Raw genomic sequence first — 27,751 nt, 5'->3', positions numbered from 1 at the left:
ATTCACTTTAAATAAAAATATGTATAACAATATTCCCCCTATTTCTAGACTTCTTTTACCTATTCTAATTTTTAACACGGCCCTGCCTCCTGCTTTCCAAAAGACCTCCTTGAACTCATTCCTGCAGCGCCTGCTTTCTCTCTTTGTATCTCCCTCAGAATGCCGACAAAGTCCTTGAGCTGATGAACAAGTTGCTAAGCCCCATCGTGTCTCAGGTCAGCGCTCCCCAATCCAACAAGGAAAGGCTGAAGAACATGGCGCATGCCATAGCTGAGAGGTAAGAGACCGGCCTGGGGCAGGTGGGGGGGGGGTTGAGGATTCCTGCCCATGCCAGATCAGCCAGGTTTCTTTTGACCTTGTCCACCGAAGCTTGGGAGAAGCCTTGAATTATGCAGTCAGAGGTCACATGCAGAGCTAAAGTAGAATAGAATTCTTTATTGGCCAAGTGTGGTTGGAAACACAAGGAATTTGTCTTTGGTGCATATGCTCTTAGTGCACATAAAGGAAAATAAAATACATTCATCAAGAATCATAAGGATTAAGGAGCCTCTGTGGCGCAGTGGTTAGCGTGCAGTGTTGCAAACTACTTCTGCCGCAGCCAGCTGCCTACAATTTGGCAGTTCAAATCCCACCAGGCTCAAGGTTGACTCAGCTTTCCCTCCTTCCAAGGTGGGTAAAATGAGGACTCAGATTCTTGGAGGCAATAGGCTGACTCTGTAAACTGCTTACTGAGGACTGTAAAGCACTGTGAAGCGGTATATAAGTCTAAATGCTATTGCTATAAGATACAACACTTAGTGATAGTCATAGGTTACTATTAAGCAATCAAAACATACGAGGAAGACAAATAAAACAATATAAATTGTAAAGATACAAGCAACACAGTTATAGTCATAAGTGGGAAGAGATAGGTACTAGGAAGGATGAGAAGAAGACAGTCTTAGTAAATAGTTTGACTAACGTAACAATTGCAGTGGTTCACTTAACAACCGTGGCAAGGAAAGGTCGTAGAATGGGGCAAAACACGCTTGACAAAATGTCTCATTGAGCAGCGTTTGTCATAATTCGAGGACTCCCTGTAAATGGCGGGATACATATAAATAAATGTCAAACGGTGAATACTTCCCAAGGCGTTTAATGGCCCTTTCCATTTTGTTGCAGATATAAAGCCCAAGGAATAAGTACCAAGAAGCCGGTTGACTCGACGTTCTACCTTCTGTTAGACCTGATCACGTTTTTTGACGAGTATCACGCTGGCCATATTGATAGGGCCTTTGATGTAAGTCTCCTCCCCTTTCTCTCTCTGAAGCTGTACAACTTTAATTGATTTTGAGTCTTAATACCTTGCCTCCAAATAGAGGCGACTGAATTTTACACTTGGAGAAAGTGGCCATTTGCTAACCGTTCTTGTCTTGGTCTCAGCTGAACCAGCCCATGGAAACGGAACCGAATAACGTTAAAAGGGCATTAAGGAACACTGGGCAGGTGGTGGTGGCTATTGGCAGAATTAAAAAACAAATCCTCTGCTTAATTTGTGTTTATTTCAGGAGACCATGGCAAAGTTTTAAGTTACAATATTTCATATATTTAAGCCTGACATGAAATAGTCATAACATTATGGTGACTCTACTAGCTTCTATCTCTGTCTGTCTGTCTCTCTCTCTCTGTCTTTCTCTCGTCTGTCTATCTATCTATCTATCTATCTATCTATCTATCTATCTATCTATCTATCTATCTACCTACCTACCTACCTACCTACCTATCTATCTCTCTGTGTGTAATGCTTGTAATAGCCTCTTTCCTACTCAGCACACATAGTAGTTAGGTTTGCACTGTGTGGGCTTTCCCCCTTTTCTAACAATGCTACATTACACGAAAATTTTGTACAATCCCATCGGCATGATTTGGGGGTAGAGAGGCCACAGGGAAGGGGATTGATTATTGCCCCATTCCTGCTCTGAACCAAGAGCCAGCCAAGAGCTCGGAGAGCAACAGTTACTCTGCAGCCGGGAGAGACGTGTTTACAGCAAATTTTCCCATTTCCGATTCCTGCTGGTTCCAGTTGTAGTCCAAACCGACAGGCTCAGGGCACGTCATCTTGCCTTATCTATGGATCTTTCTCTGCAGATCATCGAACAGCTAAAATTAGTCCCACTGAGTCAGGAGTACGTGGAAGAACGAGTCACAGCCTTCAGGCATTTCAGCGATGAAGTAAGCAAGTGGCGCTTTCTTGTCTCTGTTTGAATGAGGCATAACATCGGAGTTCTTGGATTGTGGAAATGATGACCGCTACTACTGCCTAGTTTTGTTACTTAACAGCATGCAAAAAAAAGGGGGGGGGGGAAAGGCTTTGAATCTGAAACCCGCCAGGCTCAAATCAGTTGTGATCATACCAGCAATGTCCCATTGCGATTCCAGAAATATTCTAGGCGCAAAATTGGTTCAGGATAGATTTTGAAATATCAATCAATCAATAACATCCGCATGACAACACTTCTGTTAAAATGGGAAGAGCGGTTTCTTGGGGAGCATTTTGAACTCAAGGAAGCATTTTGAGCTTTGAGCTAGCACTCTGCCGTTCTCAAGGTCATGCAGTTCACCATTGTCATATTGGCTACAAAGGGAAATTTGGGACAAGAAAGCTATTTGGGGGTCAAACTGCAAATTAAAATATTTGGGGAGTGTGTGGGGTCACCAATCCACCTCTCAAACTTTTAGAAGGCAGCAGAAGTAATAGTAAGGTGGAGATCTCGTTGGAGGGCAATTTGTTTGAATTGTTCATTCCCCCCCCCCCCCTTTTGGGGGGAAAAGTTAATGAATACATACTGCTTTTGTTCCCATTCTTAAAGCCTTGTAAAATTGATCCAGGAAATTGCAACGCTGCACCTTTGGGAGAAATCGGTTTGCTAAGGGGCGAAAGGAAGTAGGAGGCCAGAATTGGCATGATTTCAGGGTTCAGCAGACCTATTCTGACCTAGGCTTCCCCAACAGCATGAACCCATCTCCTCGTCCTGATAAACTCCTTTTATTTAGTTTACAGTGAATTCCTCTCCAGCAAAGTTCCGGCCAACAGTCTTTCAAGAGATTTCACAATGACAGACCTTTATCAGGCTTGGAGAGTTGCCAGGCCGATATCTTTCAGGTGCCACACTGTAGCAGACAATACTTGGCAAGAATGCAGGAACAGATCTTCACCCAAATGAACGAATTGTCTCCTGCAAAACCCCACTCCCCTTTTGCTCCTCTTTTATTCCCTCTGGGAGGGGCCATTCACCGTCTATCTGTGGCTTTACTCCCAAGTCGACCCTTGTTCCTCAGCTGTTCCCTTCTTCTGGCAGCTCTGCACATGTGCACACTGGGAACAGGCTCCAGATGTTCTTCTGCCTCACTGATGTCCGATTCCAAAGGCAGCTGATAACTGTCAGATGGCCTTAGCCTCATCTCTGCCTCCAATGCAGAGCTCTCATCAGAGCCTTCCCTAGACTCCAGGACTGGCTCCCATTCCTCCCCAACCTCCTCACTGTCCTAATCTGCTGCCAGCTCTGCTGACCACTGGCAGGCCACAACAAGGCCATCTGAAGCCGACAGATTGACCCCTGGCCATCAACTGTAACTCAGAATCTCGCACACATGAATCCCCCCATTCCTGAAGTAGTTGGTACCAAAGGAAACCTGGAGAACAATTTGAGGTCCACCTCAACGATCTCTCTAGAGTCAACCAGTATGGCCTTCAACTCTCATTTCTTTTTTTCTTTTCACTCTGCTCGTCTTTTCTTCCCCTCTTTTCTTAGATCAGGCACAATTTGTCAGAGGTCCTCCTTGCCACAATGAATATCTTGTTTACCCAGTATAAGAGGTTGAAATGTGCCAGCCCAGCCACGCCTGCTAGGCCCGCCCGGGTCATTGAGGACCGAGATTCGGTAAGTTTTTTCCCCTTAGCAGACAAGGTCACCTTTTCAGCGCAGCAGTGACCCATCTTCACAGCAGTGGTTATAAAAATCTACTGTTCGCTGCTGTACAAACCTGACCTTTGCAATTATTTGACGAGAGAAACTTCTTCCGCTGAGGAGAATGGGGACAAGAAAGATTTGCCCGAGGCTCTCCTAGAAATTAATAGCTAGGAAGAAATTTGGAGTCTGATGACTAGATGATCCCTATCTTCTTTTTGTGGATAAATTTTCTCCACGGGAGAGGTGTGCTTTGAATATTTCTCACCACATGCGTTTCAATGCATGCACGCACACGCAGACAGACAAGCACGAGAAGTGAAACGTCTTTAAGGAAAGAAAGAAGCCCACGTGCCTCTAGAAAAAGGACCTTTGGGATAACCATGACCTGGAGCAGGGGGTCTCCAACCTTGGCAACTTTTAAGACTTGTGGACTTCAACTCCCAACTCTGGGAGTTGAAGTCCACAAGTCTTAAAGTTGCCAAGGTTGAAGACCCCTGACCTGGAGGACTGAGAATCTCTTCAGACTTCCGTTTTCATTTTTTTTTTTGTATTGTTGCTTTTATTGCTTTTGTTTGTGGTACTGTGACCGTAATAAAGATGGTTGTTGTAAAATATGAAAAAAAAATTGGGGATGTTTCGCTTCTCGTCCAAGAACTTTCTTCAGAACTGAACAAGGTTCAAATAAATCCATTGACCTGTTAGCTTGCCACCTATCTGGCCTTACTTCTGATGGACCTTAAATACAGATGGGTCAGAATGCGAAAGACCAGGTCCACATGGGAAGGTCCAGTTAAACAGATTTATTGCTACTCATGGCTATGCACAGAAATATTCACAACTAACAGCTAGCACTTGCTTGGAGTTAGAGAAGGATCAGTGGAATTCAAGGGAAGTTGGACTTAGTCCACTTGTGGCTATTCCTCTTTTAACTCCACCCCAGCTTCTGCCACTTTTTCTCCTACAAGATGAGATTTTTGTTCCTTTCTAATGAGCCTATCCCAGGCTATCGTTCTCTCTCCAAACCTGCTTGGAATTAGAGAAGGGTCCATGGAATTCAAGGGAAGTTAGACTTTGTTCACTTGTGGCTATGTAGGGATTCTAGGCCAATTCCTCTTTTAACTCCACCCCCAGGTTCTGCCTTTCTTTAAACAGGGCTGTCAAACTCGCGGCCTGTGAGCTGGATGCCTCTCATGCTCTGACCACCCGCCCATGCCCGGTTTAGCAATGGGGGGGAAAAGTTGTGATATGTCACATGACGATGCTGTGATGATGTGAGTTTGACACCCCTATCCTACAACATAAGATTTTTGTTCCTTCGTAATGAGCCTATCCCGAGCTATCTTTCTCTCTCCAGACCTGCTTGGAGTTAGAAAAGGGTCCATGGAATTCAAGGGAAGTTGAACTTCCTTCAGTTGTGGCAACGTAGGGATTCTAAGGCCGATTCCTCGTTTAACTCCACCCCAGGTTTTTTCTCCTATAAGATGAGTTTTTTGTTCCTTTCTAATGAGACCATCCCTCGTTATTTTTTTCTCTCCAGACCTGGCTAATCTCTTTTTTTCTTTTGATGCCCCTTAGCAACTCCGATCTCAAGCTCGGGCACTCATCACCTTTGCCGGAATGATCCCCTACAGAACGTCAGGGGACACCAACGCCCGTCTAGTACAGATGGAGGTTCTCATGAACTAGCTGGGAGGGGAAGCCAGCTAGTAGTGGAGGTTCTTTTGTGTACACATTGAAAGGGTGATGGTTATGGGCCTCCAGTTTAATTTTTGTTTGTTTTCCTTTTCTTTTCTTTCTTTCTTTCTTTTTTTGTATGCGTTTTTTGTCGACCACAATAAATTTGTTTGGATTTACACATTTGTTTCATTGATACCTTATTTTATATTGCACATTTTTTCTTATGTTCTCTCATTTATTTGTTTCACTTTTCAAACTCTTTCTTCTTTTGGAGGAAAATGGGAGAAGGTCTTTTTAAGTTATGACCAGGTCCTATGTCCTTATTTTACTCCCAGGAATATTCATAGACCCTTGTCACTGTTTGCCCCCATTCCAGGTCATTGACAGTTGACTGTTGTTTGTCAAATTCAACCCAATGTAATGTACATAATGGTTGGGTTGGCCCAACCCTTTCGACTACATGGAAATGGATAATTTATGTATTAATGTGTGATGGAAAGTCAGCAACTGCCTTAGCATATTTGGGGGCACCAGACTCTTAAATTTTTTGTCATTTTTCTTTCCTCTGAATGGCTCAAAGCCCTATGGATAAGACCAACACAGTGAAGAAGATAGAATTTTCAATCTGTTTTTTGGGGAGTATAATTTCCTCTGTGCGCCCTTTACAAAACATATGAAGGAAAAGTATACTAGATTTATTCATTGTTGGCTGTTGAATTTCAGTATGATCCTGGGGTGTGGGAGAGTTGTGATATATCAGTATGATTGAAAACAATTGGCCAGGGTTACTGGGAGTCAGTGGCACATAATTCATAATAATAAGAATAAATCTCAGATTCTATCCAATGAAACACTTTTCCAATCAGGTTGGGAGAAAAGCAAGCAGAACTGGGACTAAATCTTTAACTGGTATAACAGTTACTAAGTTAAAAATGCTATTTGATTCGTTAACGGTAAATAATGGGAATGAAATACTACTATACATTTGGAATAAGTAGAGAATAGTTAACTTGTAGTGCCTCTTTAGAATGTAGTTTTCCCTATGGATTCCTCAGTTTAGACTGCCACAAAGAAGCATAATATCACTATCAAAAGAATCAGTTTTTTTAAAAAATGTAAGTAATACTGAGTATCACTTTCCTTTAATTGTCATATTAATTATTCCCAAATGTAAACCCTGTACAACAATATAGAGATGTGATTCTTGGAATGAAGGATTATTTCTAGGTTAACTCTAATTTTGAGTGAACTTTCATGGCCAGGAAGAAATAATTCGCAAATAAATATATGCATGCGGAAAAGGGGAAACTGTACAGCCATGAACTGACTTTTTTTTTGGGGGGGGGGGGGGCTCAATGGATTTCCCTACCCCCTTATTTTAGTCTGTTGTCCCCCAACTGTGTCGAACGCCAACTTAAGAGAATTTCCTGCCAGCTTGTCCAATTCAGTTGGAAATCATTGTTGAGGGAAGGTGTGTTGAAGCATTTATGTTGCATCAAGAGAAAGAAGGAAAGGAAATGTTCAAGATCGTCTCCTCCTCTCTGGAAATTTAAATATTGAGAGCTTAGGAGTATTTATTTTCTATTATTCACTAGTAATTGGTTAAAAAATAAGCGATCTGTGCAAATGAGATCTTCTCATTGATGGTTCTTGGCTTTAGGATCTGATAGGTCAATAATAGGTGAGAGCAATCAACCAATGGAATAGAAGTTGCCCTCGGAAGTTGTGGGAGCGCCATCACTGGAGACCTTCAAGAAGAGATTGGACTGCCATTAAATGGTGTAGGGTCTCCTGCTTGGGCGGGGGATTGGATTAGATGACCTACAAGGTCCCTTCCAACTCTGATTATCTGTTATCTGTCAAGGTAGCACTTTATCTGTTCTCTTTCTGTTGTTTCCCCAAGATTCATAGGGTTAAAAGGGACCTTGGAGGTCCTGTAGTCCAACCCTAACACCCAGAGAGGAATCTAGCTTTGCCTAGGGAGTTTTGTGCAGCCGATGAATAAACCCATCCTAGGGAAATGCTTGATTGTGGGGGGTGGGTGGGTGTTTTTTTCATGTGATTTATCTTGAAACAAGCTCAGTTCTTCAAAGCGGATGAGAAGCCAGAAGCTCCAGGCTGACGTCCTGGTATTGTTGCTGCAGCTGGTGTTGTGAATCAGGCCGACAAAAAGTGCATCTTACTATCCGGCTATTTCACTACACCAGGGTCGCATCATACCACTTGCACAACCCGTCGCCGACATGCAGATGATTCTCTCCGAAGCCGCCTCTTGAGTCGTGGAATCAGAGCAGCCGCTGCTTCCCTCCTCTTCTGAATCCGAAGACGTCGGTGGCGTTTAGATCGGTCCAGATTTTGCTGAATGGGCGGGCAAGAAAGCTCCATTGCTTCTCCATCCTTCGTGCAGAAGAATGCCTCCCAAACGAGAGGATCTCTTAACTTAGAATGCATTTCACAAAAACAGCGGCTTTGCACGTCTTAGATAATTGGGGTGGGAAACCAGTGAGAAAGAAAATGGAGGGGCTCCCTTGTTGCTTTTTTATATGTATTTGTTTGTTTATTAAATTTATTTGCCGCCTATCTCGTAATGAAACGAACTCTGGGCAGCTTATAGCATTAAAATATTAAAATCCTAACACTAAAGATCTCCAAAAGAATAAAAGTGAGAATCCCAATCAAGACAAAATTGCGTTAAAAGGATTGTCGAAAAACTGATCTTCGGAATGCACGGTTGGTTTATGGAATGGGCCATTTGGTGGTGGAGTTTTGACCAAAAGCTACATGGTTTGTTGTTTTTTTCCCAAAAAACTCAATGCTTTTTGGGGGTAGGTCATGTTGTTTTGAAGTGTATGTCGATGGCTTGGAAACTAGGAGGAAAAATGGAAATGGGATATTTCATGTTGTAATTGCAAGTAAATGCATAAAAAAAATAAAGCTACAAAACTAGAAGGATATTCATGCTCTGCCATGCATGCGTGGTCTGAAAAAGTTTCTATGTTTGAATGGTGATACAGGAACTGAATGGGCAAAGTCGTTCCCCACAAGAGGTTTTGAGTTCTCCAAAAAGCTGGGTCTTTGCATAGTGTGTTAGAAGTAGGATTATTTGATCCTGGCCATTTGAATCTTGAGTGAAAATTCTGAGTTAAATTTGTTTTTCCTTGAAGACGTTTCGCTTCACTGAAGAACTGAAGAAGCTTCTTGGGTGAGGAGTAAAACATCTTCAGGAAAAAACAAAGTCCAGTTGCCTTTTGAAAAAGCATTTTTGGGACAACCATGACTGAGAATTTCCATAGATATTGTTTAATGATCCTTTGGCTTTTCTTGGCTCTCCACAATATACTCTGGAGAGAGAAAAGGCTGGCTATAATTTTGCAGATCTAGAATAGCTTTCATCAACTGGACAACCTCCAGAATGGTTAGAATTTGAAGTACTTAATTTTTTGGAGGATGATCTGTTTTGGGGTTCTTTTTTCAATTTGAAGAGGAGAAGAGAGCCGTGCCATCAATAGCGGTTACCAGAGCCGACGATTCAAAACAAAAACCCACTACAATGCAGTGGCTAAAAATAAATCTTAATTTATTGTGCACTCGCCAAATCACCCTTCGCAGCCCAGCCGAAAAATGGCTCGGTTTTGCACTAGCTGGCGAAAAAGAGCAGCCGTCCTGGCTTCCAAACATTTTCCACCCAGCTCATTATCTATCTAAGCTTGAAAGTTGCTAAGTGACTTGGCAAATTGCCTGTAGCAATCAGCCTAATTCAGCATTTTGAATACAGGGAGTACTTAACTCCAACAGGTTTTCCAACTGTGAGCGGATATTTGTACGATGACATTTATAGTCATCCCTCTGGTGTCTGTGAGGCTCTCCACTTCTATCTTATCCTCCCCACGCTTTTGTAAGGTTGTCTAGGATGAGTGACTTTCCCAAAGTCATGCAAGGAACTAAAGGGACACTGAATCCACCCTGGATCTTAGGAGGTCCATTAAAGCAACATTATTTTTTTAAAGTAAAGTTTTCCATTGCCGCTGGACCAGAAGGGATAAAATAAAATATGAGATCATAAGAGAAAAAATTGATATAGTAATCTTAAACTATATACAAAAACAGCAAGTAAAGACATTTGCTCAGCTGGAGAGAATGTTTTGGGTTCCTATATCATACAAGGCATACACAAAAAGAGGAGAAGGTCAAAGAACATGAGGCAGATCCAGAAGAAGATGGAGAGACGGCCTCAAAGACACAATACAACATCCAATAACAAGGGTTGAGGCCACCGGAAGTGCAAAAACCAAAACTTTATGGAGTGTATATTAGAAGAGAAGACCCCTTGAGAGTTGCATTTCATTTTAAAATTTCATTTTAATTATCATACAGCCCTCTCTAAAAAAAATTTACAGAGTCAGCCTCTTGCCCCCAACAATCTGGGTCCTCATTTTACCCACCTGGGAAGGATGGAGGGCTGAGTCAACCTTGAGTTGATCAGGATTGAACTGCTGACAGTTGCCAGAATTAGCTTGCAATACTGCATTCTAAGGAAGGAAGGAAGGAAGGGCAATAGCAATAGCACTTAAAATTTATATACCACTTCACAGTGCTTTACAACTTTCTCTAAGCTGTTTACAGAGTCAGCCTCTTGCCCCCAACAATCTGGGTCTTCATTTTACCCACCTCGGAAGGATGGGAGGCTGAGTCAACCCTGAGCCTGGTGAGATTCGAACTGCTAAATTGCAGGCAGCCGGCAGGCAGCAGAAGTGTGCTCTTCCCCCTCCCCACAAATGCAAAGATTTAAGAAAGAAAAATATCAAATGTCGGCTCCTAGTACTTGATTTTCAAAAAATACCACTCTAGCCTCCCTAAACTTTGAAAATTACCGTGTCAGCAGCTACAGCTCAGTGCTTTTCTGGGACAAAGGTTGGAAGGATCAAAGTAAACTGACTTTCGAACAAATTCTCTTCCTACCTCACCTTTTCCCCTGAGTGGCAAGAAATTTTAAATGGGCCCCCCAGCCAGAGAAGGACAAATGGCTATGCATTCATCATTGTCTGGCAAACTGATTTGATTTTAGATGAATTTGATTTTGGTTCACGCAGAATGCCCCATCTCTTTTCTCTACGACCAAAGACAGACCTTCCCACTGTTATACAGATCCTACCATCAGGAGGTTTTTTTCCTTCTGTATAAAGAGACTCCCATAAGCTTTATTTCTGATCTCAGTTCCCATAATTATGGAAAACTGTTCCTGAGCTTTTACCTACCACCCTCATTTACCTATGTGCTTGAAAACTGAAATCATGTATGTATTGATTTGTATCCCACTTTTATTTTTTACATATAACTGAAGGCGGGGAACATATCCAACATAGTTACCTCCTCCTATTTCCCCCCCCCCAACAACAACCCTATGAGGTAGGTTGGACTGAGGGGGGGATCAGATCAAGGTCACCTGGCTTGCTTTCATGGATAAGGTAGGACTACAATTCCCTGTTTCCTGGTGATTGGCTCAAAGTCACCTAGCTGGCTTTCTTGCCTAAGGAAGGAGGGGGTACTAGAACTCACAGTCTCCTGGTGATAGGCCCAAAGTCACCTAGCTGCTTTTCATCGATAAGACCAGACTAGAACTCACAGTATAGAATAGAATAACAGAGTTGGAAGGGACCTTGGAGGTCTTCTAGTCCAACCCTTTGCTTAGGCAGGAAACCCTACACCACTTCAGATAAATGGTTAACCAACATCATCTTAAAAACGTCCAGTGTTGGGACATTCACAACTTCTGGAGGCAGGTTGTTCCACTGGTTAATTGTTCTCACTGTCAGAAAATTTCTCCTTAGTTCTAAGTTGCTTCTCTCCTTGGTTAGTTTCCATCCATGGTTTCTTGTCCTGCCCTCAGGTGCTTTGGAGAGTAGCTGGACTCCCTCTTCTTTGGGGCAGCCCCCGAGATACTGGAACACTGCTATCATGTCACCCCTAGTCCTTCTTTTCATCTTCCACGCTTTATCCTGATGCTTTACCCACTAGACCAAACTGCTTCTCCTGTGTTCTCCTGGTCTTCCTTTTCTTCAGACTGAATATCTTCATCTCCACATATTTTCACTCTTCAGGGACTATGCCATTCCATGGCCTGTTGGCTAGAACTGGGTTTATCATAGAGATAACAGGGTAATTTTTCTTAAAATGCAGCGGTTACTGATTATTGGAAAGGGAAGATACTAATCTGGAAAAACAGATCATTCTGACAGGCGCTTTCGACTTGGTGTACACATGCAAACCTTTAGCTTTCACTGACTTTCTTGGCTACATCTAATCCTTGACTTACAACCACTCATTTAGTGACCGTTCGAACTTACAACGACACTGGAAAAAGTGACATGACCATCCCTGTGGTCACATGATCAAAATTCGGACCCTTGGCCTATGATCGTCTTTTACAACCTTCCGACAAGCCAAATCCATGGGGAAGAAAGATTCACTTAGCAACCGTGTTACTAACTTAACAAGTGCAGTGGTTCACTTAACAACGGTGGCAAAGGAGGTGCTACAATGGGGCAAAAGTCACTTACCCACTGTCTTGCTTAGCAATGGAACTTTTAGGCTCCATTTTGGTCGTAAGTCGAGAACTACTTGTATCATAAGTTTCCCAATCAAATATAGTTTAGGAAAAATCAGAGGCACGTTAGACTCGTTCTCAAAACGAGCAATAAAACTGGGCTCCGATTCCTTCCCATCTATTGTCTGACCTAATCTATATCTATAGAAGCGAAAGACCACTCACGCGTCATCACAAAATCTCCAGAACTGTAAAGCCTACAAACTTGAAATTTGGCACCTGTGTTCCTCTTGGCTTCTAGATGCTCACTAAGAAAGGATTTTTCGAAATGACCATCAGAGCATTAGTATTTCGTATAGTATTATTATTAACATGCTCTGACGCTAAAGAGTTCTACTCCCCCTCCCCACCTGAAAAGAATTCTGTTCCAAATGCAAAACACAAACAGAGGAGAGAAGTTTCAGTTTCACTTTTAGTTTCATAGCAGCAAGCAGCTTTAGTACAGAACAGTTGAGCTAAGCCATGCCCAGGCTCCTTGCTGTCTCCTTGCTCACACAGCAAATACTCTTTCAGTTTCCAAACAGCCCTCAACTCTCACACACTGACTGACAGGACGCTAGCCAGATGAATACTGATGGTTGCTGGTAGGCAGAGGCAGAATTACCCTTATTTTCCTCCCCAAACCTAAGCCCAATCACATAGTTTCGTCGCAAAGCACGGGTATCGAGCTAGTAATCAGTGCCCCAATTCCTTCCCAGCTTTTGTCTGACCTAATTAGGAGATAAGGGAAACTTAATGTACCCAAAGAAAATGAATCGCAACAGAAGTCTTTTTTCAGCCTTCTCTTTAGGTGGGTTTTTCATCACTTTTCCCCTTAGGACTTAATGCCAAATCTGTTATCACTGTCTTCATCTAGAACCGGAATTGGTGAGTGGTGATATTCCTGTAGGCTACTATTTTCAGCCACGAGCTCGGGAGTCTCTCCGGGCCATTATTTGGGGCCAGCTTTTTCTGGTTTCATAGGCGATAAAAAGCCCACCTGTCTGACCCACACTGCGTTACAGACCCCAATCTGCATGCTCCCCATCCCTGGGATCTGTGATTTCAGGGGGAATCGAGATGAAGAGAGGAGGGCATGAGATGGCGGAGCTGCCAGGGATCGAACGAGGAGAAAACCGGGAGTGCCTGAATGGCCGCTTCACCATTAGCACCCTGTTCAGCCCCGAAGGCAGCGGCACCAACCCCTACAGCCCAACGGGGGCTACTCCCTATGACATCACCCAAACCAGCCACTGTACCCATAACAGCACCTTCTACATGCAGACCTTTGGATATAACACCGTTGATGTTGTGCCCAACTATGAAAACTATGCCAACACCAAGATCTCTAGCGAAATGAAGAAGCCGAGACCAACACTTGCAGATCTGCACTCCTTTCTTAAGGTATACGCCAACTAATTCAGAGCCGTCCCCTTCCTCTTCCCCCTTCCCTTCCTTTCTTCATCCTCCTCTCTCTTCATCCTCCCTTCCCCTTCATCCTCCCTTCCCCTTCATTTCACTTCATCCTTTTCTTTCTTCATCTTCCCCTCCTTTTTCATCTTCCTCTCCCCTTCATCCTTCCTTCCCCTTCTTCTCTCTTCCCTTTATCCTCCCTTCCCCTTCACCTTCCTTCCCCTTTTTCACTCTTCCCTTCCTTTTCCTCCCCTTCTTCACTCTCTCCTTCCCCGTCTTCATTCTTCCCTCCCCATCTTCTCCTCCCCTTCTTCATTTTTCCTTTCCTTTCCTTTCCTTTCCTTTCCTTTCCTTTCCTTTCCTTTCCTTTCCTTTCCTTTCCTTTCCTTTCCTTTCCTTTCCTTCCTTTCCCTTCCCTTCCCTTCTTCATCCTCCTCTCTCTTCATCTTCCCATTCCTTCCCCTTCATCCTCCCTTCCCCTTCATTTCACTTCCCTTCATCCTTTTCTTTCTTCATCTTCCCCTCCTTTTTCATCTTCCTCTCCCCCTTCATCCTTCTTTCCCCCTCCCCTTCATCCTTCCTTCCCCTTTTTCACTCTTCCTTTTCCTCCCCTTCTTCTCTCCTTCCCAGTCTTCATTCTTCCCTCCCCATCTTCTCCTTTCCTTTTCCTTTTCCTTCCCTTCCCTTCCCCGATATCTCTGCTTGGCCATTTCCTTCCTAAAATAAAAAACTACGAATCTGTAGTCTTCTGCTGAGCCTGCTGTTGAGCTCTTTCTGTCTCAAGAGTGAAGTCCTCCAAGGGAAACACATTGCGATAACCCTCCTATTGTTCCGGATGCTTCTCAACTACGTGGGCACCCCCACATTCTCCACGCTTTTATCAACCTCATATCCTTCCCCCTTAGAAACCGTTCTCTCTGTCCCTCTGTTTTTCCAGCCAGAAAATAGCCACCGGCATCCCCCGAGATACGAAGCCCACAGAAGAAGCAGCTGCTCAGAAGAAGCGGCAGACGAGGAGGATACTAAGGAGAAAGAGAAGGATCCAGGAGAGCCTGTCCGATTTGGATGGGTCAAGGGGGTGATGGTGAGTAGCTTTCACAGATCATCTTCTAAATCTCACACAGGATCCTTTCCAACCCACTCAATGCTCTGGGCTACTATTTCCACCATCCTGCAGCAGTTTGGTCTCATCTAAAGGGCAACACGTTCATTTACTACTCTGGTCTTGCCTCATTTTCATGATATAACTTTAACAGTCCTAAAGATGCGGTGGCTCAGTGGCTAAGGATGCTGAACTTGTCAGTCAGAGAGGTCGGCAGTTCGGCAGTTCGAATCCCTAGTGCCGCGTAATGGAGTGAGCTCCCGTTCCTCGTCCCAGCCTCTGCCAACCTAGCAATTCGAAAGCACGTAAAAAAAAAATGCAAGTAGGAAAATAGGGACCACTTTGGTGGGAAGGGAATAGCGTTCTGTGGACCTTCAAAGGCATTTAGTACTGCTGGCCACATGACCACGGAGACATCTTTGGACAGCGCTGGTTCTTCGGTTTTGTAATGGAGCTGGAAACGACTAGCATGGATGTGCGAGGGGAACCTTTACCTTTTTAAAGCAGGGGTACAAATTAAGTGTAAACCTCCAAAACCACCACATTAGTTTCTGAAAGCCATAGCTTCCTGCCACTGAATGGACCTTAGGTACCCAAATAACCAAAGATACAAAACTACATAGTGAAGAAATATTGAGTTAATTTGAATAAATGTTAAGAATATTTCTACTGCAATAATTTTCAAAAAAGAAAGGAAAACCCACAAAATAGATCCACGGAGAGACAGAAGCTCTGTGTAGGTGCTCTCTGATCTTGGGTGGTTTTCTTGCAGACGTTTTATCACCAACCTAGGAAACATAATCAGTGTTAGAATGGTATGGTATCTAGCAGGGTTAGAAGGGTATCTAGCACTAATGATGATATTTAGATTGGGTAATGAAACATCTGAAAAAAAAAATAGTCCACCAAGCTCAGAGAGCACCAAGGGCTCTTCATTCTGTTTTCTAAATCTTCAGCTAAAGTTGTCCTTAAGTTACACTTGTAATGGAGCCTGTCCATCACAATCGTGACTCATCATGGTCATAAAGCAGATCAATTGATCTGATTTTATGGCCTTTTTTATAGCAGTTGTTAAATGAACCCATGGTTCACTATAGGCTAAAAACTGGAAGCAAATTGTGGTAACATGACCGCAGAATGCTGCAAATACTTGTAAATGCAGCCTGGTTTGCCAAGCACCTGAAGTGTGGTCATATGACCATGGGGGAAGCCATCAGAACTTCAAATCCAGGTTATAAGAACCCCCATGCAGATCCCTCAGAACTTCCAATGATTGCTAAGTGACCTCTTGCTAAGTCAAAGTCTACCTTGACTTCTTTCCTTCTCCCTCTCTGTGTTCTGACCACGGCTTCCTAGATCGTAATTACACGCATGCTTATTTTAAAAACAAGTCTTATTTTATTGCAACACTAGAAATAGTTTTCATTTCCAGCCAAAATTAATGTCAAACAGTTCCTCGAAATAAGCACCCACCTTTCTATCCTGTGAAGTGCTGCCAATAACAGAAGTATCAAATGAACTAGAACAAAAACCAACCGAGGTACAAAGAGCTTAAAGAATGAATCTGAACCGAACGAATGACTTTGCTTCCTGCAAAGGTTTCGTCATCTTGGCCTGCCCTTTATCCCTTATGAGAGGGGCAATCACCTCCTAGCTTTACTCCCAATTTGCCCCTTTTGTCTCAGCTGCTTTTGCCTTCTAGCAGCTCTGTGCACACGCGCACTGGGAACAGGCTCCCCTGGGTCCTCTGCCTCGCTGCTGCCAGACTCCGCCGGCTCCAGAGGCAGCACCCCACTCCCAGATGGTCCTGGCCCCACCTCTGCATCGGATGCAGAACCCTTGTCCGAGTCCTCTCCAGACTCCCCTTTCCTCCCCACTGTCCAATTCCACTGCCGTCTGCACAGGCTGCCGGCGAACCATAAGACTGTTTGTCTGTCTCTCTCATCCCCAAACTTGATCGCAGAAAGTATGACTTCAGCTTCCCGAGTCCCAGCTGATCGGCTGGGTCTTCTTTGGTTGCCCTGCACAGGAGAACAGAACTGGAAAGCAGGTTAGTGGGGTGGGTAGGGAAGGGGGATTTTGCAGTATCCTTCCCCTGCCATGCCCACCAAGCCACACCCACCAAGCCACACCATTTCCACCAAGCGATGCCCACCGAACAGGTGGTAAAAATTTTTGAATGCTACCACTGGCACAGTCTAATATTTTTCTAATTATACTTTCATCTGTAGGTGTGTCTTTATTTTTCCAACATTGCGCGAATTCAATTCTCGCTGCTCTCAGCACATGTATTAGAGCTTTATTATAGCGTTCTGGTAATATACCTAACAAAAATATTTCTGGTTTTAAATCTGTGTGCTGTTTATCATTTTCTCTAACCATGTATGTATTTTTCTCCAATTTTTTTTTTTGCCTTTGTGCATGTCCACCACATGTGATAGTAAGAACCCTGTATCTGATTGCATTTCCAACATCTGACCTTCCTTAAGGGGTCATCCTTCTTTGGTTCTTCCCAGTTACTAGTTGCTGCTTCTGCCTTCTAGATTCGTTGCATGCTTAACATCTGGGGTGTGATCCTGTATCTCCGGCTACCTTGGATCACTGCACAAGCAGGCATAGGTAAGTCCTGTCAAATTCATTTGCTGCTGGGCATAGCTGGCTGGGGAATTTTGGGAGATGAAGTCCACAAGTCTTAAAGTCGCCAAGGAGAAACAAGTTGGAGAACCTCAGTTTGTTCTGATCTAGGCTTCCTGAGAAAGCATAAGGCACAATCTTAGTCCTGGAAAAATCTCTTTTATTTCCATGGCTGTGAATTATATTCATTCACAGCTGGTCAGGCTTCACAAACAGTCTTTCAGAGGTATGTTTATAAACACCCACCTTATTGCACTTGGAATGCTGCCAGAGAGCTAATTGCAGGATGCAGGGCAAGGCCAAACTTGACACAGAGTCAAACAGCACTTTTCAAAGCTTGAACTGACCAGACGGACTAATTGCTTCCTGCAAAAGCTCACGCCCCGTTCGCTCCTCTTTTATGTCTCATGGGAGGGGCCAATCATCTCCGAGGTGTGGCCTTCTCAGTTGACCCTGCTTTCTCAATTGTTCTGGTCTTCTGGTAGCCCTGTGTATGCGCAGGCTGGGAACCGGTTCCAGAACCTCCCCCGCCTCACTTCTGTCTGAGTCTGAAGGGAGCTGATGACTATCAGCCTGCCCTGGCCCCATCCCTGCCTCTAATGCTGAGCCCTTGTCCGAGCCCTCCTCAGCCTCCAAGACTGGCCCAGGTTCTCTCCCAACCTCCTCACTACTGTCTGACTCTGCTGCCAGCTCCATCAGTCACCACACAGTTGAACGAAAGCCTTCTAGCCCAAGAGAATTGAAATGACTTCTTTCATTTTGCAGCGCTGACTTGGGTGATCATTCTAATGTCTGTCACCGTGACCACCATCACCGGATTATCCATTTCTGCCATCTCCACCAATGGCAAAGTCAAATCAGGTATCAATTTATTCAGTAGCCAAAGAACAAGCGAAACCATCGGGGTGTGCATAGACTAAAGCATACTCCCGGATATTTGGACTGCGTTTCTCAAAAAGGGGGGGGGGGGGGTGGGGGTGTTTTGGGTTTGGGGGGATTATTGCTTGTGGAAAACCTTTGGTCCCTCTTTTTTTGGGTTAAAAAGGGGGGGGTGGGGGACCTCCTTTTTTTTTAAAAATGTAGTGTAACCTAACTTTTGGCTCTTGCCCGCCCCTCTAAAAAGGGTGGGTACCCGGGCGGGTAAAAATTGGGGGGGGTTGGTTTGACAATAATCTCCCCCATATTTTTTTCTCTCTCTCTCTTTTTGAATATAGATTTTTATTAAGTTTCATTATAAGATAAAAAGAAACAAAAAAGTTATAGAACTAAGAGAAAGTGAGAAGGGCTGAGAAAGAGGGGAAAAAGTATTAACTGCTGCCTTCAGGGCAGTAAAATACAAAATAAAACCATTACAATCTCAAGCTTTTGGCTTACGTTTCACAAATTTCAAGCCATTTCTATAATAATAATGAAAATCATTCTAATTATTAAACTAAAACTACAGTTTCATTTGTTCAGGTTTGAGCAAAATAAAAATAAAATAAAAATCCAGTAGTGGTTTCCAAGTAGAAACAAAATTAGATAGGCTCTTCTTAAAAACATCCAGTGATGGAGCATCCAGAACAATGGTGGGATTCACATTTATTTTTACTACCAGTTCTGTGGGCGTGGCTTGGTGGGCGTGGCAGGGAAAGGATACTGCAAAATCCCCATTTCCTCCCCACCCCACTAACCTGCTTTCCAGCTCCGTTCTCCTGTGCAGGGCAACCAAAGAAGACCCAGCCGATCAGCTGGGACTCAATGGGAGGCAGAGAAGAGATGGCGTTGGCAGAGCGAGTCAGAGGTGGGATTTGCTGGTTCTCCAAACTGCTCAAAGTTTCCACTACCGGTTCTGCAGAACTGGTCAGAACCTGCTGACCTCTGGTCTAGGGTCTTCTGCTTGAGCAGCAGGTTGGACTAGAAGCCCTCCAAGGTTCCTTCCAACTCTCCTATTCTGTTATTTAAAACAGCCACTTTTGCCATCTCTACTAACCCCATCATAAATCATAGTTATAATCATTAATTAATTAATTTAGTGTTGCATAACAGTGATTGCATAGGTGCCATACACGAAATAAATAAAATTGAAAAGCGACTGTGCTGATTGCACTGCTTCCATCTCTTAGGTGGGACGTATTTCCTCATTTCAAGAAGCCTTGGGCCAGAGTTGGGAGGCTCCATCGGCCTCATCTTCGCTTTTGCCAATGCCGTGGCTGTGGCCATGCATACGGTGGGCTTTGCAGAAACAGTGCGAGACCTCCTGCAGGTATGATGTGAGCAGAGTGGGAGCAATTGCTGGGAAAGGAAGCATGGGAAATGCTGGTTTTGCTGAATTGGGGCATGTTTGCATTGAGACCTAGCCAAGGCTGATCTTGAAAAAGCAACTTCAAATCTCAACAAATAAATGCTCTGTCCGATCTAAATATAGTATATAAAATCATACATTGCAATGTCCTACCTGCAAATGAATACTTCAGCTTCAATCATAACAATACAAGAGCACACAATAGATACAAACTCAAGGTTAACCGCACCAAACTTGACTGCAGGAAATACGACTTCAGCAACAGAGTGGTCAATGTTTGGAATATTCTACCTGACTCTGGTTTCTTCCCCAAACCCCAAAAACTTTAACCTTAGACTGTCTACTATTGACCTCACCCCCTCCCTAAGAGGTCTGTAGGGGGCGTGCATAAGTGCACCAATCGTGCCTACGTCCCTGTCCTATTGTTTCTTTTTATTTTTCTTTTAAGTATCTATCTCATTTATTCAAAACTATGTTTATTCTTATACCTGTATCTTGTAAGCAATTGACAAATCAAATAAATACTAAAAAGAAAAAATAGTATTTGAATGGAGGTCATCACCAGATCTCTCAAAGCTATGGATTATACAAGGTTGGGGAGTCCAAGAGATGTTTCAGAAGAAAACAGTGTCAGCCCTTCAAGGATGCCCAAGTTAAGAAACCAACAGAAGACTAGAATGACACTTGATTAAGATAGGTCAAGTGTTTCTCCACCTTGGCCACTTGAAGACATCTGGACTTCAAACTCCCAGAATTCCCCATGGCTGGCTGAGGAATCCTGAGCATTAAAGTCTTCAAGTAGCCAAGGTGGAGAAATATTGAGATAGGCTACTGTAACAAAATCTTCGAAGTTTAATTGTGTTTCCCTTCCCTCCCTCTTGTACCCCATGAAGTCAGAAAGAGGCAAGCTGAGCTTCCTCCTATACTATCTTCTTTCTCAGGGTTCAAAGAAAGCTTCTGCCTTCTTAGATTTATGGAAACTGAAACATCTGTACCTCTAGTCTAGTGAACACTTCAGAGCTTTTCAACTCTGCTCACCTGGATTTGCTAGAAATCTATCAGGCCCTTTTCCTTTTTTTAAAAAAAATCTTGAGTTCAATCTGTAGGGTGGTGGACCATTCCCTTGGCCCAATCCAGGAAATTTGCAGTTGTCTGATGGATGGATTTTTCTCTCCAAAGGAATATAACTCAAGCATGGTGGATCCAACCAATGACATCCGCATCATCGGAGTTGTCACAGTGACGGTGCTGCTTGGAGTATCCTTGGCTGGGATGGAGTGGGAAGCCAAGGTAAGTGCATTATTGTGGGAAATGGGGAAGATTGGGCTGATTTGGGAGGAAGCATCTTCCATTGTGGGAATCACTATAGCTTTCCATGGTCTACATATCTCACAGTCCTTAGATGCTGGGCCATCTTGGCCATCATGATTGAGTTGTAGGTCAGGAATGAGCAAAGCCAACTCCAAAAAAAGGGGGAGTGGACCTATGGATGTTCAACCCTTTTTAGAATCCCCTACCTTCTCTCTCTCCCACGGATGCTACAAACTGGGTAGTACTTACTCTGAGTAGAAAACTGAACTATATTGCAGATAGCTTTTCAAAAATCAGTGGAGGGCAATACTTTATAGATTTAGTTTTCCTAGCTAGATATTCTTCAGTTGTGTTGGCCAAAACTGGCAAAGGATCTGGGGAATGACATCCCAACCATGTCTACATTGGTGAAGGTTGGTAACTGAAGAACAGTTACTGGAGACTTTGACCTGTTACCCATTAGAACAAAATTACCACACCCCAAAGTGGAGCAACTGTTCTCCACCCCACCAACTCCTTTCCCTTTTGGGGAATCCTGAGTTAAGTAAACCCAAGATAAGAAAGTCCTTTTGTTATGCTGGCTCAGGAGGATGGAAGTTTGGATATGAATCAAGGTGGAAAAAAAATAAGCTATCACGTTGGAAGGGGATGGCCAACATTTCTGAAAAACCGCCAAGAGGATGGGGAGAATGAGTGCTTTCATCAAACAAATCTATATAGTCACTTAGGTCAGGCATGATGGGGTTTGTAGTCAGTGGTGGGATTCAGCCAGTTCGCACCACTTCGGTTGTTAACTTTCTGAGAAGTTTGGTGAACTAGTTGTTAGAAGAAATCATTAGGGCAGAGAACCGGTTGTTAAATTATTTGAATCCCACCACTGTTTGTAGTCCAATACCCAGAGAGAGTATTGTGTTGGGGGAGGGCAATTGTTGTTTAAACCAGGGTCGCCAATCTTTTGGACCTCAGGGACCACCAAACTCATAATTTTAAATCCCGCGGACCAGAGACCCTGGGAAAATCCCCCCAAAAGTCTGCAGGAAAATTCCCCACCCCGTTTTCCTACCGATCGATGATTCTTTATTTGGGATCACAGGATACCGTCTCCAGCTCCGTTCTCGGGGGGGAGGGGGGAGGGGGGGAATAGATTTTTGGCTTCATGCAAGGAAATCAGCAGAAGCAGCAGAAGTCTTTCTTTCTCTCCCCCAAACTCAGCCAGAAATGAGTCTTTGTGAGACTTCTCACGCTGGTGCAGCCTCTTGGAGCAGGATGCCTTGCAGGATCCCAAAGACTCATTTCTGGCAGAGTTTGGAGGAGAGAAAGAAAGACTTTTGCTGCTTTCCTTGTGTGCAGCCAAAAGCAGAAGAAGACAGAAGAAGAAAGAAACTGAAAGAAGCAGCTCGGTGGCCAGGCCAGGTGCGTGGATCAATTGGGGCAAGTTCCCCCCTCCGCCCTTTCCCCTCTCCTCTCACTACCTCATGTTGTTCTCAATGCAAGCTACGCAAGCCTTGTGTTCCCATGAGCCATGTGGGTGGCGCAGCCTTGTCTTCCTGCACAGCCTGGATTAATTGCTTGGGGGTGACATTTCTCTGCGGACCACCAAAACTTTCTCGCGGATCATCAGTGGTCCCTGCCCCACCGGTTGGCGACCACTGATCAAAACTGGTCATAATGGCTATGGCTATATAAAGGAGACCAAATCTGGGAAGATTGATCTAAACTCTTCAAACTGCCCTTCATGTATTGTTTGCTTGGTTTTGCAAGGCCCAAGTTCTGTTTTTTGTGGTGATCATGATTTCCTTCATTAACTACGTGGTGGGGACGGTTATGCCAGCCACCGAGGAGAAGCAGGCCAAAGGATTTTTCAGCTACCAAGGTGAGTGGGAGAGAGGTGGGCTGAAGAAGGGGCCGTTTGCAGATGAAAAGTTCCAGGACACTTTGATTCGGGGCAAGGGGTAGAATGGGAAGAAGTGGATGGATGGGTGTGTGTGTGTGTGTATATATTTATATATCTAAGCATGGTATATAAAATCATAGATTGCAATGTCCTACCTGTCAATGAATACTTCAGCTTCAACCATAACAACACAAGAGCAAACAATAGATACAAACTCAAGGTTAATTGCACAAAACTTGATTGCAGGAAATACGACTTCAGCAACAGAGGGGTCAATGTCTGGAATACTCTACCTGACTCTGTGGTTTCTTCCCCAAACCCCAAAAACTTTAACCTTAGACTGTCTACTATTGACCTCACCCCTTTCCTAAGAGGCCTGTAGGGGGCGTGCATAAGCGCACCAATCGTGCCTACCGTCCCTGTCCTATTGTTTTTTTTGTTTTTCTTATATGTATCCATTTCATGTATTCATAACTATGTTTTTACTTATACCTGTCATCTTGTAAGCAATTGACAAAAATAACTAAATAAAAATAAAAAAATAAAATTTTGAGACATACGGACTTCAACACCCATAATTCGACAGCCAGCCATGTTGCCTGAGGGATTCTGGGAGATGAAGTCCACATTTACTTCTCAACTGTAGCAACTTTAAGACATGTGGACTTCAACTCCCAGAGTTCAATGGCCCACCATGTTATCTGAAGGATTCTGGGAGATGAAGTCCATATTTACTTCTCAATTGTAGCAACTTTTTAAGTCAGGTTGACTTCAACTCCCAGAATTCAATAGCCAGCCATTTTGTCTGAGGGATCCTGGGAGCTGACGGCAGTGGAACTCTGGGAATTGAAGTCCACATGTCTTAAAATTTCCAGGGCTGAGAAACACCACTTTAAAAGGAGTGCAAGCAGGCACAACGTAGGGTGGTTCAAAACAATCAAGAGGGCAGTCCCAAATAAACGATGGAAGCTGTGCCCCTTCATTTGATGTGTCCAAGAAACAAGACTTTGATTGCATGGATACGGTTGTCCCACCTCCCTCCATGCACGTCCCTCAATCCAAGCATAACTTTATAAACTGAACAATCCATTTTTTTCCCTTCAGCCAACATTTTTGCTCAGAACTTTGTTCCCAGCTGGCGGGGCCCCGATGGCAGCTTCTTCGGTTTGTTTTCCATCTTCTTCCCATCAGCCACTGGCATCTTGGCAGGAGCCAACATTTCAGGTGATTTGAAGGTAGGCCTGGTTGGCTGCGGCCACAGGGAGGAGAAGGGGTACCTGTCCAGCTGTCAAATTATCTGTCATGCCCTTGTTGGAGTCTGATTCTGAGGGGGAGGTCAAGCAGCCGACAGGGAGTGGGAGTGTGGCTCCGGTGGCTGTGGAGGAAATGGAGAAGGGCACAGTCCGGCTGGGCATTCAGAGGAAGACCCAGGCCCACCTCCTCTTCATCCTAGGGCATGCGGGGAGGGGGAACGGAGAAGGGAGCAAAGTGGCTTACGAGAGAGAAAAGGGCCCTGATCCCTTTCATTAGTTGCAGCTGGGAGAACAGGATATAAGAGGGGCATTTGCAAACAGCTCCTTGCTGGAAGCAAAGTGTGCATTATCTTTGTCAGGCTTATCTGGGTTTTGGCATCCTCCCAACTGTGGGTGCTGTGTTATCTGTTCTAAGTCTGCAATTTATCATCCTGGCCTGCCGTGTTAATTACTTCAGCGTGGTTTGTGCTGTTTTTTTTAAAAATTTCTAATTATTTTTACTTTGGGTTCGGGCATTTCATCCCTTCGTAGACTGTTTTTTGAAGAGTTTGATCTCCAGCCAAGGATAACTGGACATTGGGGGCCAAGTTGGAGGCATTAAAGGGAATTTATTCTACTTTTGTGACTTTGCCCCAGATCATCACATTATCATTTGTTTCTCTTGGCCAGGATCCTGCTGTGGCAATTCCTAAAGGAACCCTCATGGCTATTTTTTGGACAACCGTATCATACCTGGTTCTGTCAGCTACAATTGGTACGTTTATGGATAGGTACAACTACACATATTAGGACAAAAATTGTGTGGGGTGAACTCAGTTTATCACGACTTAGCACACCACGTTTTTGTAATTTTTCTAACTCACTGGCAAGCAAGGAGGGACAAGGGCTGGGACTAAGGCTATGAGAGGTCTCCCTTTGGTTACACTTCTAAGAGTCTAAAACATGAGCAGAATCTAGAAGTATTTAGATACACCTATGCTTTCAGGTTTCTAGACTCTCAAAATGATGAAACAAGTGTGGACTTTTTATATTTCAATCCAGTTGTTGCACCAAGCACAACTCGTCTTGCGTACAGTATTGTGTAATTTTGGGGTGATGTAAAAATTCAAATTCCCATCCCTTCCCCTTCCGTGGGTCACGATCTCCCATGGACCTGGTTCTAAATGTCTTTGAAAGAACTAAAAACGCTTCACAGTAGTTTTCCCAGAGATCAACCAGAGAAGATGATGGAATCCCACAAACATTTTTTTCCCCATTGTCTTCTGCCTCTTTGGATTTTCGGGACTAGCTGATGTGAAAGCACAACACACAAAGCTGCAGAGATCTTCATAAAAGAGTTGGTGTTTGGGTCTTCATTGGAAAAAACGGGATGGAAAAGAAGTAAGAAATTAACCTTGATGGTTTTTCCTAGGTTCCTGTGTTGTCCGTGATGCCTCTGGAAGCCTTAATGATACCGTCCTCGCTGGTTCCATGGGCTGTGAAGGCATTGCTTGTGGTTATGGCTGGAACTTCACAGAGTGTGCTCAGAGCCATAGCTGTCAATATGGGCTGATCAATTATTATCAGGTACAGAAAATTGTAGAATGTGGTGGTTGGAAGGAAACCATCAAGTTCAACTCCATTCTGAGGGCTGGAATCTACTACTTGTAGGTAGTAGTGGGATTCAAAAAATTTTACTATCAGTTCTTTGGACATGGCTTTGTGGGCATGGCAGGGGAAGGATACTGTAAAATCTCCAGTCTGAGGTGGGATTTGCCGGTTCTCCGAACTACTCAAAATTTCCGCTACTGGTTCTCCAGAACTGGTCAGAACCTGTTGGAAACCACCTCTGCTTGTAGGAGAAGAGCAGGCAGAGGAGGGAGGAATTAAATGTGTCATTAGCTTAGAATCCTTACTTTGCCACGAACAGTCTAACTCCAACCTCTTCTGAATTCCATCGACCCTTATCTGGCACCAATTTAATACTGAACTTTAGCTGAGTAGATTTGTGTTTAGGCTTGAATAAAACATCTGTGCTGCAACTTAACTTATGGTCCTGATCCTTTGCGCCTGACATTATACTGTTTCCCCACTACTAGAGGTGTTCACTAATCACTGTTCAGGAGGAAGTTGCATTTAAATGCATATGTTGCATTTAAACCCTGATGGGAGTCAAATGTAGCTCTCATTTCTCATGCAGCTTTTCCAAACTTTATCCTCGACTTATGACTATAATTGAGTCCAACATTGCGAAGCAAGACAGTTGTTAAGTGAGATTTGCCCCATTTGTTGACCTTCCTTGTCACAGTTGTTAAGCGAACCACTGCAGCTATTACCATGGTTGTTAAGTGAATCTGGCTTCCCCAACTGACTTTGTTAGTCAGACAGTCACAAAAGGTGTTCCCATGACATTGCAACAAGTCATAAATATGAGTCAGTTGACCAGCATCCAAATTTTGATCACGTGACCCCGGAGATGCTGCAACAGTCCTAAACTGTGAAAAACAGTCATCCATCACTTTTTTCATTGCCGTCGTAGCTTTGAATGGTTATTAAACAAATGCTTGCAAGTCAAGGACTACCTGTATAATTATAGACAAGGGTACCGTACTTGCTGATGGAAGTAAGTCAAAATAAACCACCTTATTCAGTAGGGACATGTAAGCAGAGGTGGTATTCAGCCAGTTCTGACCAGTTCTGGAGAACCGGTAGCAGAAATTTTGAGTAGTTCGGAGAACAGGCAAATCCCACCTCTGACTGGCCCCGCCAACTCCATCTCTTCTCTGCCTCCCGAGTCCCAGCTGATCGGCTGGGTCTTCTTTGGCTCAAAGAAGAATTTATTGGATACATCATATTGGCACAACTGGTGAAAGTCGAGTCTGGAATTTCCCACTGTTTTCACCTAATTAAAAGTAAAAGTTTCCCCTTCCCCTTTCTCCACAAGTCACTGGCTGTCCAATCAAGTTGCTGGCCGGTTGCTTGGTTACTTCAGTCCTCCTCTGGCCAGAATATCCTTGGTTCCCACAGGAAAACTTTCTTGTTTGGGCTGCAAAACCCCATCCAACTATTTTCCCCCCTCCTTCTGTTGTGTGGCAACCTTGAAGTCTCCAAGATGGCCTCAGCCAGGTTCACTTCAGGGTTGACACTATGTCTTTATCTGCATGCCCAATCCACATTTCAGATCAAATTGTCTACCTGTTGCTTGTCCTGCAGACCATGAGCATGGTTTCTGGCTTTGCCCCTCTCATCACAGCTGGGATTTTTGGGGCCACACTCTCTTCAGCTTTGGCATGCCTCGTCTCAGCCCCCAAAGTCTTCCAGGTGAGATCCATTATTAATCTATCAAAGAAGACAATAAAACTCTCCCATCTTTGTCTGGTGTTGGGTTGCCGGCCAGAGAATCCTAAAGCTGGAAGAGTCGAATGGGGCCCCCAAGTTCCTATCATCTTCTTGGGTGATCATAATGATGGGAGCTGTAGACCCACCTTTTGACAGACATGAACTTGAAGAAGATGGACCCAAGTTTCTGGTCACTGCAGTCAGAGTTTCCCAGAGTAAAGGTGAAAATGCTTCCAAGTCAGGCTCACCTCTTATGTAGAAGAACTGCTACGATGACTACCTCTAAGCAGGGATCTTGGGAACAGTATATAAGTAGTTTGCCAGGATTTTTT

General features: G+C 44.0%; 2 protein-coding genes across 3 annotated transcripts in view; both read left to right on the top strand.

Moving 5' to 3' along the window:
• NUP93 (nucleoporin 93) overlaps positions 1 to 5,803 on the top strand; it is a 126,931-nt gene extending 121,128 nt beyond the window's left edge. For both annotated transcript variants that reach the window (XM_087971674.1, XM_087971675.1), the window contains exons 18-22: positions 159 to 277; positions 1,162 to 1,279; positions 2,128 to 2,211; positions 3,792 to 3,920; positions 5,526 to 5,803. In XM_087971674.1, coding sequence (XP_087827800.1) covers positions 159 to 277; positions 1,162 to 1,279; positions 2,128 to 2,211; positions 3,792 to 3,920; positions 5,526 to 5,636 — 561 coding nt within the window. In that variant the 3' untranslated portion in view covers positions 5,637 to 5,803. The remainder of the gene's footprint in view (positions 1 to 158; positions 278 to 1,161; positions 1,280 to 2,127; positions 2,212 to 3,791; positions 3,921 to 5,525) is intronic.
• A 7,508-nt stretch (positions 5,804 to 13,311) lies between these two features.
• SLC12A3 (solute carrier family 12 member 3) overlaps positions 13,312 to 27,751 on the top strand; it is a 41,092-nt gene continuing 26,652 nt past the window's right edge. The window contains exons 1-11 of the mRNA XM_087971303.1: positions 13,312 to 13,614; positions 14,561 to 14,707; positions 17,269 to 17,344; positions 18,125 to 18,220; positions 19,465 to 19,604; positions 20,823 to 20,933; positions 22,716 to 22,827; positions 23,953 to 24,083; positions 24,771 to 24,855; positions 25,513 to 25,667; positions 27,294 to 27,401. Coding sequence (XP_087827429.1) covers positions 13,312 to 13,614; positions 14,561 to 14,707; positions 17,269 to 17,344; positions 18,125 to 18,220; positions 19,465 to 19,604; positions 20,823 to 20,933; positions 22,716 to 22,827; positions 23,953 to 24,083; positions 24,771 to 24,855; positions 25,513 to 25,667; positions 27,294 to 27,401 — 1,464 coding nt within the window. The remainder of the gene's footprint in view (positions 13,615 to 14,560; positions 14,708 to 17,268; positions 17,345 to 18,124; positions 18,221 to 19,464; positions 19,605 to 20,822; positions 20,934 to 22,715; positions 22,828 to 23,952; positions 24,084 to 24,770; positions 24,856 to 25,512; positions 25,668 to 27,293; positions 27,402 to 27,751) is intronic.

This window comes from Notechis scutatus, chromosome 9 (assembly GCF_049901735.1).
Source record: "Notechis scutatus isolate UNSWTSFEM ecotype Mainland chromosome 9, rNotScu1.2, whole genome shotgun sequence".
Taxonomy (NCBI): domain Eukaryota; kingdom Metazoa; phylum Chordata; class Lepidosauria; order Squamata; family Elapidae; genus Notechis; species Notechis scutatus.
The sequence above is the reverse complement of the archived record's forward strand: the minus strand, read 5'-3'. Positions and strand labels throughout refer to the sequence as shown.